This window comes from Lates calcarifer, linkage group LG6, assembly GCF_001640805.2.
Source record: "Lates calcarifer isolate ASB-BC8 linkage group LG6, TLL_Latcal_v3, whole genome shotgun sequence".
NCBI lineage: Eukaryota > Metazoa > Chordata > Actinopteri > Centropomidae > Lates > Lates calcarifer.
In genome coordinates this window covers 8803094-8819577 of record NC_066838.1, presented here as the reverse complement: position 1 = coordinate 8819577, position 16484 = coordinate 8803094, and the positions used below count along the sequence as shown (strand labels likewise).

Below are 16484 nucleotides of genomic sequence, written 5' to 3'. Positions count from 1 at the left end.
CTCATAATACGTCCGTGGTCCGCTGAGCTCTGGGAACTCTTTGGGCGAATTAGAAATCGCTGTTTTGTACCATGTGACCAAACACGGAAGTAGAGTTCGCCGCTGCAGCAACGTTCCATCCAGGAGGAAGGTCCTCGCTTGTAGTTGTCTTCTGAGGTACTTTACAAGCATTAAAAGGTCGCCACTCACTGTTTCTTACGGTTAAGACTATTGAATTAAAAGGTGGCCATGACTCAGGCTGAAAAAGAGCAGGACAACGGGAAAGAGAAAGAAAAGGAACGAGAGAAGGATAAAGAGAAGGAGCAACAGCGTGGGGTGAAAAGACCCATCGCTCCTCCGGCCATCCCAGAGCCCCTGCAGGAGGTGAGCTGTTGCCTGATACTCATGTTTACATTAAATACCCGAATACACTGGTCTAAATATCTATAAGTTAGTCTGTGTAGCAGGATTAAAATACGCTTAATGTCTGTTAAACTCATCTGTTACTATACAGGGAACAAAACAGACTATTTTCATCATTATTGACTAAACTGTTTATTGCTCTTTCGGTTTATCGTTCAACAAAATGTCAAAGGTCTCGCTAAAGCCCGTTACAAATAACAATAGGCCCAAAGTGATGTCTTCAGATACTCTGTTTGACGGCTGAAAACCTCCAAGTTGTTCAGTTTACATTCACATGAAATGGTAACAGTAAGAACAGTTTTGTGAGGCGCTGTCTGCAGCAAATATTGTGTTTTTTTTTATATTTGCCATCCATTAACTTTTCTGTAAATTAACGAATTGTTAAATCATCAAATAACTTCAGGTCTAAACTAACAATAGAAATGCACTTGTCAACATTTGTGGTTGTTGACAATTCAGCAAAAACAGAATAAAAAATCAAAATCCCTCCCTCTCATAATCAAATCATTAACTTTTGTTAAAGTAGAAGTTTTCCCAACATTTGACAGTCATTGTCAGGTTTTTATCCAGGTTGTACACTTATCTGGTCCCACATACTGTTGTGTACTTTTGGGCTATTTCTCATGGTTTGAGATTAATCTTAATACTACAGCATTCAATGTTATCTGAGACTTTAATGTGTGCTCCAACTTCAACCCCATCCAACTCCTTTGGGATGCACTGGGACACATACTGTGAGATATCACCACCCACTAAAAGAGATGTTAAATAATCATATATATGTGTGTATTATTTAGCCATCTACATACTGTTTCGTCTGACATTGCCTCAAAATATATTTTCCTCTCTTACAGCAAATACAGAGCAATTTTGTAGTCGTCATCCACCCCGGTTCGAGGTCACTCCGTATTGGCAGAGCAACAGACACTCTTCCTGTGACAGTGCCACATGTGATAGCACGCAGACACAAGCAAAGCGGACAGCCCAGATATGAAGATGCCTGGCTGCTGAGAGAGGGTCTCAATGTACGTCACTCATGACCACATACAGCCACATACAGACACAACAACGTTTTCAGTCTGTGTCTTACTCCACCGTTCAGATTAATTTCATTTTTTGTTCACTCTCATTGTCTCTTCATGTTGTCTGCCAGAAACCAGAGAGTAAAGAGCAGAGGCAGAATGGGCTTAAAATGGTCGACCAGGCCATTTGGTCCAAGAAGATGTCAAACGGAGTGCGGAGGACTCCTGTGTCTGCTGAACAGGTGTGTGTATTAAGAAAGGGAGAAACAGAAAGAGAGAGAATTGTTGCACATATGTAATACTGAAATATTTACAATAGCAAAGTGTTTCTATTCCATGCTTATGGGAAAGAGAAATTAGATAAATTACATTACAATTCCTGCATTTATTGCGTGAGAGGGGCAACAGCGAGGGCTGATTTGCTGATTATAAAAATGAGTCAAGTGTTTACATCAGTGCATAATGTGGTATGGAAGAACCTATTTCTTACCAGTTTTTGTGTTTGTGTGCAGGCCAGAGCGTATAATTGTCAGATCCGTCCAGCAGTACTAGACAGCAGCTCCAGGGTGAAATGGACAAACACATCCCACCATCCTTCTCATCTGGTGGGAGAGGAGGTTAGTGCATGTCTGAATAGAGCATTGAAGTGACCTAGAACAACTAAAACAATTTACCTATCTATTTTTTCTTTTATTTTGCTCTCTCTTCTTCCATCCTGTCATCATGCAGGCTCTATATGTGAATCCATCTGACTGTTACAACATCCACTGGCCTATAGTCAGAGGTCAGCTCAATGTACACCCTGGTCCTGGAGGCTCACTGACTGCCGTCCTGGCTGACCTTGAGACGATTTGGAGTCATGTCATTCAAAAGCATCTTGAGATCCCCCTTAAGGATTTAAAGGTAGGAGAAACCTCTTCACCTCTTCATATCATTTTCCTCTGTGGGACAAAGTTGAAAGTGCTCATCAGCATGTTGAAACTAAAAAACAAATTTTGAAAGAAGACAGATGAAGACAGGCTTATAATAATGTAATACAAATATTTTTACTACTGATAATACTAGTACTACTAATAGTACTATTAAATTGTATTATTTAGCTCTATGTGTAAAAGTTTTTTAAATGCGATCAACTAAAATGCTCAAAAGTAACGCAAGTAAAGTACAAGATTAATATGTGCAAAACCTTTTGCATTACTTAGAGGCATCTGTAAGAAGTGGCATCTTACAAAGTAAGTTAAAGAGCAAAGTTTAAGGGTCCTCAAAAACACTCTGAAGATTTAACTAAAGAGAGTTGAACAAAACTTTGAAAATGAGATCAATTTACGCTGATAGTGGAAATGCTTTTCTTCTCACATTAATGCTTCGCTTTTGTACTGGTTGTCAGTATTACAGATGCATTCTGTTGGTCCCTGACATCTACAACAGGCAGCATATCAAGGAGGTTGTCAACATGCTGCTGCTTAATATGGGCTTCTCAGGTATTACACACACATACATGTATGGCTCTACGCAGGACATACAGTTACTCATTAACATCCAGTCTCTTTTTTCTTCTTGTCCTCAACTTACCCTCTGCCCTGATGTGTGTGTGTTTATAGCAATCATTGTGCACCAGGAGTCGGTGTGTGCTACATTTGGCAGTGGGTTAAGCAGTGCTTGTGTCGTGGATGTAGGAGACCAGAAGACCAGTCTCTGCTGTGTAGAGGATGGAGTGTCTCACCGGAACTCCAGGTCAGCCTGAGATCTGAGTTCTTATGTTTAATCTTGTCTATGAAAAATGTATTATTACATAATTTATCATACTGTAAATCCTTTTATACATGAAACCCAGAATTTTTAACATCTTGCTTTCAGTGCAACATTTTGCATTTGTATTACAAGTTACTTGAATGTTCCATCTGTCTGTTGGATTCCACAGGTTGTGTTTGGCATACGGTGGCTCGGATGTGACCCGTACTTTTTTCTGGCTCCTGCAGAGGGCAGGTTTTCCCTACAGAGACTGTCAGCTGAGCAGCAGACTGGACTGTCAGCTACTGCAACACCTAAAAGAGACCTTCTGCCATCTAGACCAAGTGTGTTTGTGTTAGGGAAGTGTGGTCTGTGCCTCCCAAGTTATAGTACAGTCATTCAGATTAATTCTAAACTATATTTTCCCCCCGCTTGTTCTTAACAGGACATATCAGGACTACAGGATCATGAATTCCAGACACGTTTCCCAGAAGCCCAAGCTCTTCTCTTCCAGGTTCGACTAGGGGATGAGAAATTACAGGTAAATACAACAGTAATGAAAAACTCAGCTGATTTGAATTTTGTGATGAAATGCTGTTTAGATAATTTTGTTTCCTGCTTGCATGTTGGAATTACTCTTTATATATGGCTGTGTTTGTCTCTCTCCTCATTTATGTCTTCTGGCTTGTGTGTGTGTGTGTGTGTGTGCATGAGATAGGCACCCATGGGTCTTTTCTACCCAACCACATTTGGCATTGTAGGTCAAAAAATGACATCACTCCAGTACCGTTCCCAAGGTGACTCAGAGGATCCTCATGATGAGCACTACTTGCTGGCCACACAGAGCAAACAGGACCAGGTAACACACACACTCACATATACGTACACATTTCACACTGAGTTCAGTCTGATTTCCTGAGATAGATGCTCTTTGCTTCTTGTCCTTTTTTGCTTATTCTCCCTTTTTTTTCCAACAGTCCTCCAAATCTGCTGCAGACCGGAAGGCTATCTCCAGACCAGGTGGAGCTTTGGATGGTGAGATGAGTGGTCAGGGAGGGATTGGCGAGCTGTCTGACCTGCCCAGGGGCTGCGGGAGCGGCGGTGGTGGAGGAGGGATGCAGGGGGAGATGGAGCTTGGGCCCACCCAGGGGGATTGCTTGATGGGGGCGGGAGAGATGGACGAGCCTCTATCTGCTCACCTCTCCAGGAAGACTGCAATCATGAGCCAGTTTGAGAGCAAAGCTCTGGGCCTGGATAAGGCCATCCTGCATAGCATCGACTGCTGTGGTAAGGAAGGACAGAGGGTTATGGGGAGAAAACACCAAGTGGTAACACAAAGTTCTTTAAAAGAGATGGTAAAAAAATTTCAGTATGATGAGTAGGGAAAAAAGAAATAGCATGGAATATGTAGAAATAAATAAAAACAGTTTGTAAAACATTTTTATTTGGTTTATTTGTTTTTTTTTTTTCATTTGCAAGTAAAACACAAAGGATGAGGATAGATGTTTCTCAATGCTCAGGACATCCCGTTTTACCTCACCTTGTTTTTTTGGTTTTCAGCATCAGACGAAACCAAACGAAAGATGTACAGCTCCATCCTGGTAGTGGGAGGAGGACTCATGTTTCACGGTGCTCAGGAGTTTCTGTTACACCGGATTATCAATAAGATGCCTCCCTCCTTCAGAAGGCTGGTAGACAATGTGGAAGTGATCACACGACCAAAGGTAACCTGGAGTTTGTTGTGTTTAAAATAAGATATAGATCTGTAATCCAGGCAAAGTAGCATGGTGGTCAATGCCTCATATTTATCAATATTACCATGTTTGTCAAAAGTTGTAAATTAATGAGTGCTACATACAACATACTGTACATACAGCCCAGAGGGACAAGTAGAATAATGCTGTACAGAGCTCCTCTAATGTACTGTACATTGATGTGCATGTTTTCTAGGACATGGACCCTCGCCTGATATCATGGAAGGGGGGAGCAGTGCTGGCGTGCCTGGACACTACCCAGGAGATGTGGATCCACCAGAGGGAGTGGCAGCGCTTTGGTGTCAGAATGCTGCGTGAGAGAGCTGCCTTTGTCTGGTGAAACCAAACTGATTTTGCTTGAAGTTCCTAAAAAGCACATGGTGGCACCCAAGGTGTTTGTTGTGTGAAGAGTAAACATGGAAAAGGAATTAAGAATTTGCTCCAAACATGAAACAACCAGAAAGACATAGCAGCTAGAAATGATAACTTTTGATCACATGATCAAATTTAAACCTGAAGTGTTTTTCTAGATGCAAAGACTAAAGTCAGTGTAACATCTCTGTGTGTAATGGGGAAGTATATTGATAGTGTTACTTTGTCAATTATAGCACTGCTAACCCCAAATAAACTTTATTTTTAGTTATTGTGTTAGCTACTTCTTGCATCAAAAACCCAGAGGGTTACTGTTGTTTACTTGTTAATATTCTGTAAATATTACTGCAATTGTCCCATGTTTATGTAAGTTTGGAGCTGTGTAAATAAACCTGTTCAACTTGGATACACAATAGTTGCATACACCATTCTTATGAACATACTGAATGTAAATAGAAAGCTGCTTCTGGTGCAACCCAAAGCTCCTCACATTCCTGTGCCTGCTTTTTAGTCTTACACACATTATGTAACTGTTGCAGCTGAGTTAAAGGAATGACGAATACCTGTACCTGCTCTGCTACTATCCACACTGGCGCTCACTCCTTATGTTTAATATTGTATAATATTTCACATTATCAATTATTAATACTTTAGTACAGAGTCAAAAGTATGATGTCTCATTTGTGTCAGTATTGTCCACCTCTACACAGATGCAAGCTTAGTCATCATCAATTGTAATAATAATGGAACAAGACAAATTCAGACGCGACATGTTAACAGTGCACATTTTTATTCAATCAGAAGGATACAAAACACAAACTAACTTAACTGTTTTCAGGAGGGACTACCATGACTGAGATGTCGGCGATACACATCTCTGGGAGAATATTGTGGAAGGGCAGAAGCAGGAAAACGGGAGGAAGGGGTGCAGCTAGCTGCCTTATCAGCCACTCTGGCCCCTATGTGTAGGAATTCCCAGAAAGGCGTCAAGGATCTGCTCATGGCAGTGGCAGCTGAGGATGAGGGGCTTCAGCACTGTGATGTTATCATCTGTCTTTTAGTTCTCAGCAAACGGACAGCCCAAGCCCCACGCCTACACTGGCTGTGTAGGCATTTACCTAGAGAGAAGTGGGGATTATATAGTGAAGAATTAATGTTATATTCACATCATGTCCAAATATCTGTGGGGCAACTGAGAAACAACTTTAAAAAGATAACATTAACAACTTATAGTAATTTGATTAAACCCTAATCTCACTTTGTGATACAGGCTCAAGAAATAGAGTAAGAGTATTGTTTAATTCAGAAAAAAGATATTTGTACCTTCCTCATCCTCCTCCACCCATTGGTGGAGGGGTGGGACCTGCACCATGAATTATTCTTCCCATCCGCCTTCTTCCACCAGGGGGACCTGGAGGCCTGCAAAGCATGCAACAGCAGAGAAATGTGAGAGGGAACACTGGTATAAAATTAGGTTTTTGTAATTTGTCTATATCAGATATTTAAAGCTGGAGTGCAAGGGATGAGCTATGTAGATGTGAACACTGTGCTCAGCTCACTCCTGTGCAGCCATAAGTAAACTGCAGTAGTGGGTATAAGCATGAAATTTTTCTTTCAATTAAACATGAAACCCCATTCCAAAGAAAATAATCAGCTAGTTCCTACATATATGACAGCTACAGAACTTGCTGACACACAGACTACACTGCCATCATCAGATTAGTTATCTTCATTGTTCAGGACACAGGGACATGTAGGGCATGTCCCCAGTGTGTGTAAGTGTGTGGAGAAATGACTGTGCACCAGGGACCTACCCTCTGCCATCACTGTATTGTGTCATACCACTTGATCCATCCTTTCTCATGTCTGGGTGAACCAATGTCCTAAAACTGGCAGAGGAAAAAGTGGATGAAAAAAGATTCTTCCTTTATTGTTGGATTATGACAAAATACTTGCAAAACACATTACATTCCTATAAGCCTTAGCATATACCTCATTAGAAAATGTTACCATGCTAATGCACTGAATTAAGGAAGTGAACGTGATAAACATTATACCTACTAACATCAGCATGTTTACATTAACGTTAACATTTAGCTCAAAGCACCGCTGTCCAACAGGGCCACTGATGTGATTGTAGACTTTAACTCTTTCAGATTTCTTACTATTCCACCACTTTTCATCAGTTTCGCTAGCAACAATATTGGACAATAGAAATCACAACTTGACAAAAACACTTCAATTCACGTGTAGATAACATTGTTTACAAGGTCACACATCCATTATACTTAATTAGGTGGCCTTTCGTTTACTTGATTCAATGTTTCAGTCACTGGCTGACTTACAAGAGGCCGATAAACTCCACGGCTCCCCAGAAGAGATCGACCAGTAACGACAGTCGCCACGGTGACTGGAACCTGTTGTCCAGGACCTGACCTGAGAAGAAGACGGAGAGAAAAAGGGAGAGAGGGAAAAATGGGTGAAACAACAGAGATCAGGTGATGGAGGACAGCAAAGCTTGAGATGTTACTCTCATTTAAAAACAAGAGTGTGTGAATACATTCCTCATAGGTTTACCGGTTGACAAACTGACAGCTATTCAACCGAGAGAAAACACAGCAGGATTACACGGCCTAATGTTAAATACAGCACACTGAATACTATAAACATTCCTCTCTATCAACACTGAAATGATATTCCGAGGAAGAACTGGTAAAAGCCCTCTTATGCAATATTAATTTAGCAGTTATACCTGCTACGCAGATCCAGTCGGGCTAGGCTAGTTAGCAAGCTAGTTTGCTACATTAAACCGGTTTGCTGCTATTGCACATTCCCATACTAGTGGTGTTTAAAGAAACCATGTTCAACAATATCTACAAGAAAGCTACATTTTTGCTCTTAGGGTGAGAAAAAGATAGAAGACCGAGGCGAAACTACTCACCGTTGGACACGTACACCATATTGCTGAAAGTAACACCACAGCTTTCACAGCTGTGTTTATCTCTCGTGTTGTACTTCCGGATCCGTTATTGCTGCGTCACATTGTGACGCGCATGTGCAGACGATATGAAAAAAAAAAAAAATCATTACAGTGAATTTTTCAAAATGTGAGCCTTTTGTGTAATAAAACCAAAGACTTCCCTCACATATAGACATATCATCATTTTGACTACACAAGATATCATTCAAATATAGTTTATATAGAAATAATTAATATCCATCTTGTTTACTCACTAAAACAAATCTTGTGCAATAAAACAACAGCCGTGCAATAAATTTATCATGTGTTTACTATGGATTGACAAGGCTTGCATACAGTTGCTCTGAATGATGTGACATCACTGTAGCTGTTCTTGGACTCCTTGCCTGCCAAAGCCACAGTCAACCTCTTTTGACAGAGAAGAGTATATTTCAACTTTAAAAAAAGAAAGTACAGACAACTTGAAACTTTTTGTGTCGTGTTTTAATATGCAGTACAATCATTACAGTGCTGTCTTATGCTTTGTGTGCCATTCCCCTCTCTGCTACAGCCATGCACATGCAGGCTCTAGAAACATGTTCAATTTAGTCTTTGATGATTGAGATTCAACAGCTTATGGTGGGGTCAGCAACCATCACTCAGTACATTTGCAGAAAAGATTAAGTGTATACTGGTAAATGTGCCTGACTAAAGTAGACAAAACTGCCATCCCATTGTTTTCTTAAGGACATTCTGAAACAAAGAGTTTGGGTTTGAAGCTCAACACCAACACTGTTACTTTCCTGAACTCAAAAATCAAGAGTTTAGCACAATAGTCTGAGACATCTGTTAAATAAGCCATAAAACACAGCACATTTCTTAATACACCTTAATATCCCCACTATTAAACATTATATACCAAGGTGTGTTAGAAGTTACACATTGTGGAGTTCTTCAACTGCAAACATGGGAGTTTGTATGTTAACTTCAACACAGTATGACTTTTTGAACCAGTAGAGGGAGTATGTTTGAAGGCTTTAATGGGCTTGCACTTGCTACATGGTTTCACACCATTACAAGAGGTTTTTCTGAGAGAACATCAAAAAGGCCATGCTTTACAGTACAAATGAAATGATGAGATATAGTTAAAAACAGCAGCATGGCATTGGTCTATAAACTACAAAACAAACCCTGAATTTTGTGATTCATTATGTGTACCGAATTGAGTGTTTTGTATTAAACAATACCATAATATATACTATTTAACACTGGCACTACGTTTATTTTCAACAATTTAAGTTAATTCTCAATAATCTACATTGAAGGTATGATATTTGCTTGTAAACCAGAAAAAAATAAAAAAAATTGCAAAAAAGCATCAACATTGCACTATAATGCATTCATGCAAAAATAAATAATAAAATCTACAAAATTCAAACATCATTAAAGATCCATGAGCACATCCAATAGTTGGCAACATTAGGGGATGAAGGCATTCTGTGGTTTTCCCTTAACATGACCAAAGATGTATTAAAAAGGCTGAAATCCAATACATCAGACCATGTTATTCCATTTCACTGATCTGAGGTTCAGGTCCTGTGGTCTTGTCATCATACTTTTGTGAGTCTTTTTCACCTGTCTGGGATTCAGGTCCTATGCTCTCTTCACCAGACTTTTGTGTGCTGGACTCCTCTTCACCTGACATTGGCTTCAGGCTGTATTCTCTCTTCAGATTTTTCTGTGTTGTACTCTTCAACGCTTGCTTGGGGTTCTCCCAATTCCTTTTGTCCACTACACTCTTTGGCATTTGTTTGCATTTCAGGTGTTTTATGTGAGTTACACTCCTTGTTTAGTTCAGGTTTCATGTTCTTTTCATCTGGCTTTTGCGTGTCAGTCTCTGGCTTCCGATTGGCTCCTCCTCTAAAAATACCAGCTTTGTGAAGCTCACGCCGTATGGTTTTAACGGAGACAGTGTGAGAGAGGTGTCTGTTCAACTCTGAGGTTATTTTTGAGGCTGTATACTCAGGGTGTTCATCAACTATCCTGAGAAGTGTTTGTCTATCCTTTTCAGTAAGCTTTGACTTGCGCCCGCTGTTCTTCTTTGCTGATGCTGTTCTTCCATGTTTAATGTATACAGTCATGACTCTCGAGACTGTTCCTCTTGCAACATTGAACAGCTGTGCAGTTTTTGTGACAGATGCACCAGAAAGTCGTGCAGCAACTATCTGGCATCTTTCAAACTCTGTTAAGTCACTCATACTGCTTTGGGCACTTCTATACAAGTGTTGACTGTCTTTTTTTGTTTTTTTAGAGCCAACAGACAGGCAGTCGGTTTTGTTATTGCTACTCAAGTGCTCAAAAGTCCTCTGTCATGTGGTGTTTCCATTATTTTATACCCTTAGGCAGAAAGATCCAGGGATCCACTGACAAGCTGTTGAGGTTTCACAGTGTCCTCGTTGGTCTATAGATGAAGGTGGGATAATACGATATATTAAAAATGAGAAATACCCACTTTACACATGATTAAAACACCAACACATAATTGTATGCTAAGGTAGATTCAGTATCAAGACATAACACATAACAACCAATGTGTGGGAGCCATCACTACCTGTTAAGAACTACATGGGCTAAACAAAATATATCGACCACCTTACCGTACAGTATATCGTACTAACATCAGTTAAAAAAAAAAACAAAAAACATTTAGAGCAGTTTTTTTAGTGCGCACTCATTAGCCTTAGTTTAGTTTGTGTTGACCGTCCAAAGGTGTTCATTCAACTCTATGGCGACGTGAATTTTCGATGCTGTAATTCAGGCTAACCAGGTAGCAAGCTACTAGATTAGCTTCCATCAACAAAACACGTATTCTGAGTGACCTGTTATCATTTTAACGCTACTTAAAGAGGAATCGAACACATACAGGTTTGCACTGATAACTGTGACGTACTTACAACTGCAAATGTACCAAGAAGTCTGCCTGTCCTCCGCTGATGTTGTGTTTGCGTTTCCCCAGGGAGAATAACATTGACACATCCGGTAAGAATTTTCAGAATAAAAGGGTTGTGTCAACTTCCCGACAGCTCTCAGTTCTTAACTTTGGTGTGGCACTTGTTCTGTTATTCTTGCTCCAAATGTTTAAAGGTATATAATTCAAGTTCTACACGAGAAGTCACTTATTCTGAGGTAAACAAATTAGTGCTACAAGTCATATTTTCATTATCAAAAAAAAAAAAAAAAAAAAAAAAATTTAAGGCACTGCCCCAACTATCAGGGCTAATTTGTTTTTGAAGCAGTCAACAGCCACCCTGTTTTTCACCTGCTGCTGTTTCTGATGATCATGACACAGAGTAGAGGTCAAAGGTCTAAACATCACAAAAAAAGTATTTCTGGGGGGGAGGGGGTGTCAAAGTATGAACACAACCAGTGGTCAAAACAGTACTCTCCAGAACAGACTGGCAGGGACTCAGGACTGCAACTAAGGATTATTTATTATCAATTAATCTACCATGGGAGACTAATGAAACAATTCACAACTGGTGGTCAGAACAGTGACCCAACACAGGAAAAGGATGGAAGACACAGACAGAGAGGAGAACATGTATTTCCTCTTAATGGAATCACAGCACAGTATAGATGCACTGGTAATGTCGCTCCAAAAACTGAAAAAAATACAACACATTCTTATGATTCTGAATTAACAAAACTGGTCCAGGTCAACATGTTGACTCAGAAACTCATAAACATACGTCAGCACATGAGCCTCTGTGGACTGCAGGCAGGATACAACTGTCAGCTGAACACACTGATTAGTGTGAGCACATAGGGAGAAAAACTCTAGGACAATATCAGTTTTACTGTGTGTGCATGCTGTCATTGTGGAGCTTAAATTAAACGCTTCTGAAAACTGTTACAATTTCATTTAATTTTCCATTTGTGTATTCCCTTCATCAGTAAGTTGGACAGAAAACATCTGACAGCTGCATCCACAAACAGACAAATGCCACTGGTTTAAATTGAACTAAACTTATTGATCTAGAGAGCCTGGAAATGTCCCTTTGCTGACAGAACAGTAACAGAACATTTTCAAACCTTACACACACACGCACGCACACAAACTCAAAAACTCAAACTTGGATGAAACTGTTCAGAAGTATGAAAAACTGTGGGTTAAATAAAGACATGCTGTGCCTTTTTTAGATACAAACATTACAGAGTCTAAATAATAACAATGTCTCAAATACGGCATATCAGACCAAGTTATTCTTTGTCTTTGGTCTGAGCTTCAGGTGTCTCGCTCGCTTTCTCTGGGTTTTGAGTGTCGATCTCAGACTCAGCTACTGGTTTCTCCAAGGGAGCTGCTTCAGCTTTTGCCCGTTTCCTCTTTGGCTTGCGCTTGCTGTTCTTCTTTGCAGATGCAGTATGTCCGTACATGTTATAAGCACTCATAACCTTGAGAACAGTTCGACCCGATACATCACATAACTGGGCAGTTTCTCTGACAGACAGACCTGCTGCCCGGGCACCAACTATTTGGCCTTTCTCAAAGTCTGTAAGCTCACTCATGCTGCAGGTGGAGGTGTGAACTGTCTCTGTCTGATGCTGGCAGACAATCCCAACTGTTACACAAGCTAACAACTGAGCAGCTGCCTCTGTAGCTGTGATTTAGCTACATCAAGGTAGTAGATGTTTGTCTTTATGCTGTTTCCCTTGCTTTGTCCACAGATGTGCAGGGGGACATCCAGGTTCACTGCTGGTCTCTGTGGAGGAAACAAATATGTCTGAAACATCCAGTATCAGGGTTCACACAAAACCACCGCGAGGGAGCTCGTTAACATTACCTGATGCATTTATTTAAAGCTGCAGGAGCTGAACACAATAAACGGAAAAACTAACAGAACAATTGCATTACCGAGCAGAAGATAAAACACATTTAGAGAGATCATTGGCGTCAGATCCATTTTGTTGACAAAGTTGTTCGATAAACTCGATGATCATTGTCGATGCTATAATGTAATTTAGGCTAATGTTAGCCACCAAGCAAGGTATTGTACTAGCTTGCATCAACAACATAGGTATTTAAAATAAGGTGTTATAATTTTAATACTGTTTTGTAAACAAATGAAACACGTGGACTTTTGCAGTGATTTTAATGTACTCTACTTACGACTAGACATGTACCAAGAACTCAGTCAGTCCACCACTGTTGTATCACCGAGCTGTGAGCTTCATGTCTCACCGTCAGAGAGGATACAACCTGCACGTCCGGTTAGATGTTTTCAGAATAAAAGCATAATAGCCAACCGTTAACCACGTAGAAAAACACTGCAGGACGTTCAGACCAAAATCCAGTTAAAAGCAGCTCATTAACATTCACAGCTACAGGCTTATTATGGTATAATCCTTTTGATCTGTGTACAAAACTTAAAATACAACAAATGTAGAGAGAACAATACTGTAAATATGACATGTTGATGATAAGATTGATGATCATTTTTGAGGTAAAGAACTTCCCACTTTGTTGTTATAAAATAGATCATAAACTTGAAACTTAAAAAACTAAAAAATAGCTAGAAACTAATTCCCCTCAATGAAATGGAGCCGAGAGTAAGGATGAAGTAGAATAAGATGGAAGCACAAGAACCTCAACACTGTGCCTGAGTCAATTTGCTAAGTTATTTTCCATAAGTTTCCATCACTATTATAAAACACATCATAATAGTTTAATTATTTAATAGTAAATAGGTGAGTTTTACTAATTTGAGACATAATCTTTATGTAAAAATATCTGCAGATTTCAAGGTTCCTTGACATCCACTAACCACCAGATGGCAGCAGAGACAGAAGAATGATAAAGGAATCGATCAAATGAGATGTTTACAGAGTGTCTAGCTGCTTTACCTTCTCATTAACAAACCAACAGTGATAATATACTATCCCTTATTTTGACAGTGACCTTCCTGACCCTTTGAAGGTGCCTTTAGGTTCCCAGACTGTCCTTTGGGAAAGGCTAATGAATTAAAAAGAAACAGTTCTGCAACTTGGACGGCTGTGCGTTTTTGAAGCAGCTTGTAATCACACTGGTGTTCCTCTGCTGCTGCTTCTGATGGACATGAGGGTCAGAGGTCAAAGGTTCAGACAAAACAGGGCTGTACTTCTGAGGGCTGACCCAGGCAGAGGGGTCAAAGTTACTACACAACAGTCAGGTGAAGAGAATAGTGATCCCACATAAAAACAGAAGGAGCAAGGGAGATGGTCAGGAGAGTTTTAATTAAGTGTATTTTCCCTCATTAAAATGAGTATTTATATGCATTTGTTATATGATCATTCAACTGACACTAAAGCACACACAGTGAGATGAAACTTCAGCCTCTTTCCCTTCCTATCTCTTTTTTTTCTCCAAGGCTGGCACTTTGTCTTCCCTTCACACTCCATTTCAGCTTTTCCCTCTAAATGTATTTCACCCCTGTCCTTTAACCCACATGATTAAGAATTCACATTCCTCAGACACATCCATGGACAGATACATGAATGTGTTATGGATTGCCAGCTTAAAGTCAAGTCATGTCAGAAAAGCTCCACAGGGAAACACTCAGCACTTGTTGACTGTTGGAATGCGTTGCGTGAATTTTTCTGTCTGTTTCCATCACTTGCTTTCCATCTTTTGGCGTGGGTCAGATATATTATTCACAAACTCCAAAGCTTTGTTTTAGAGTGTGTGGTGTGTGTGCCAAGTTGTGTTACTTGAAAGTTAAAAGAAAATGTTTTTTTTTTTTTTTAAATTATCTATTATTTGTTTTAAAGTATAATACTTTTGTGTAAAAATTTCCACGTGTAGACACCAGATGATTTACATTTTTTGATGCATCTTTAGTTACTATTACAGTTCACAGTGATATCCCTGGATGCCATTCAGCTTTCTTCAGGGATGGTGGCTGTCCCTGTTGTGTATAAGCAAAGGTAGCTAACAGTTGTGTGATATAGTGTAAAGATATGTCCAGACAAGAAAAAGTGAGGAGGAAAGGAAACACACACACACACACAGACACACACACACACGCACACACACACACACACACACACACACACACACACACACAAATACTTCTGATTTCTTTTTTATCTGCTCACATATACTATGTCAGTCATTTAGAGAACTTTCTGGAAATGATTACTGAAGATTGGTCTTGCGTGAGGTTTGGAGGAATCGAGAAGACAAAATGCAAATGTGGCCTGGTTTATTCACCCCGCTGCAACACTCATCTCAGATATTTGTATTTATTATGTGTGATGTGTGCAGATTTGTGGCTGAGAGACTTTGGCAATCAGCTTATTTGTGGTGTGTGTGTGTGTTTTTGTAATTAACTTTTAAATTCTAGGAAACTGAAATAGAAAAGCAGAGTCAGATTGTGGGTGTTTCAAAGAGGTCAGTGGGATATCAGTGTAAAGGGGATTGGGGATTACTTCTCTGGGCAGCACAAGTGCCCACCTTGTTAGATTCCTTTCAAAACTCAACAGGAACACATTTAATCAACATCAACACAATACTTTCTTGATCTCACTGGAGTAAAATGAATGCTGGAAAATGTTGCATGTACTGAAAAGAGCTACAAAAATGATTACTGTATGATACATTTCAAAATAAAAAACAAGAGCTTAATGTTAATTTGTATTTTTTTCATGTTTACGTAGAGCAAAGAGGGCTGAAAGGCATTTGCATATTGGCAGGTTATTTATTATGTGCTTAAAGTTGGTCAAAATCTGTGTTTCCAAATATTTCAGTGCTTTTTGAACTCAGTCGATCAGATTGAAGCAGGACACTGAATTGTTGTTTTGCCACCTCCAACACTTTGTCTGGTTTATTAACAGGAAACAACAGGATAACTGTGGCCACATTCATCGCTTTGCAACACCCCTCACCTTAACACGCACATGAACACAAACACACACAAATACAGATGCACAGGCACGCACACACACACACACACACACACACACACACATGCAAACATTCATCCATCATTTTGGCAGTCATTTGCTGGTCACACACACACACACACACACACACACACACAAATGCTAATGTTCTCCCACTTACACCGTGTTTTCACAAGACCATAATAGATGAGTCCATTAGTGTTAAGTACTGGGGTAGTTGGCTATTTTTCACACCCTCACTTGGCTAAAAGTGGACTGGCCCTCTCACAATAAGAAGAGCTTTCAACACAGTCATCACTTTACATG

At 39.9% G+C, this 16484-nt stretch overlaps 2 protein-coding genes and 1 long non-coding RNA gene across 3 annotated transcripts; 1 reads left to right on the top strand and 2 right to left on the bottom strand.

Annotated features, from left to right (window-relative positions):
• Nucleotides 1-78: 78 nt before the first annotated feature.
• On the top strand, nt 79-5687 carry actr8 (actin related protein 8). Its single transcript, XM_018689014.2, has 13 exons — nt 79-363; nt 1257-1427; nt 1556-1666; nt 1937-2041; nt 2154-2327; nt 2812-2905; nt 3026-3158; nt 3346-3499; nt 3601-3696; nt 3874-4014; nt 4133-4442; nt 4716-4879; nt 5106-5687. The coding sequence occupies exons 1-13, from the start codon at nt 229-231 to the stop codon at nt 5247-5249; spliced, it is 1932 nt and encodes a 643-aa protein (XP_018544530.1). The 5' UTR covers nt 79-228; the 3' UTR covers nt 5250-5687.
• A 367-nt stretch (nt 5688-6054) lies between these two features.
• selenok (selenoprotein K) lies at nt 6055-8343 on the bottom strand. The gene is made up of 5 exons (XM_018689015.2): nt 8223-8343; nt 7627-7717; nt 7096-7170; nt 6605-6700; nt 6055-6399 (listed from the first exon to the last, which is right to left on the bottom strand). The coding sequence occupies exons 1-5, from the start codon at nt 8239-8241 to the stop codon at nt 6396-6398; spliced, it is 285 nt and encodes a 94-aa protein (XP_018544531.1). The 5' UTR covers nt 8242-8343; the 3' UTR covers nt 6055-6395.
• A 379-nt stretch (nt 8344-8722) lies between these two features.
• LOC108891724 (uncharacterized) lies at nt 8723-13509 on the bottom strand. The gene is made up of 3 exons (XR_001962349.2): nt 13408-13509; nt 11195-13000; nt 8723-10701 (listed from the first exon to the last, which is right to left on the bottom strand). It is a non-coding gene; the product is annotated as an uncharacterized LOC108891724 (long non-coding RNA).
• Nucleotides 13510-16484: the final 2975 nt, after the last annotated feature.

Excerpts from the sequence above, each read along its gene's own strand:
- actr8 (XM_018689014.2), top strand. The coding sequence starts at position 229 with ATGACTCAGGCTGAAAAAGAGCAGGACAACGGGAAAGAGAAAGAAAAG. Across the intron at positions 1,428-1,555 it reads TGCTGAGAGAGGGTCTCAAT|AAACCAGAGAGTAAAGAGCA; the intron begins GTACGTCACTCA and ends GTTGTCTGCCAG. Across the intron at positions 4,443-4,715 it reads GCATAGCATCGACTGCTGTG|CATCAGACGAAACCAAACGA; the intron begins GTAAGGAAGGAC and ends TTTGGTTTTCAG.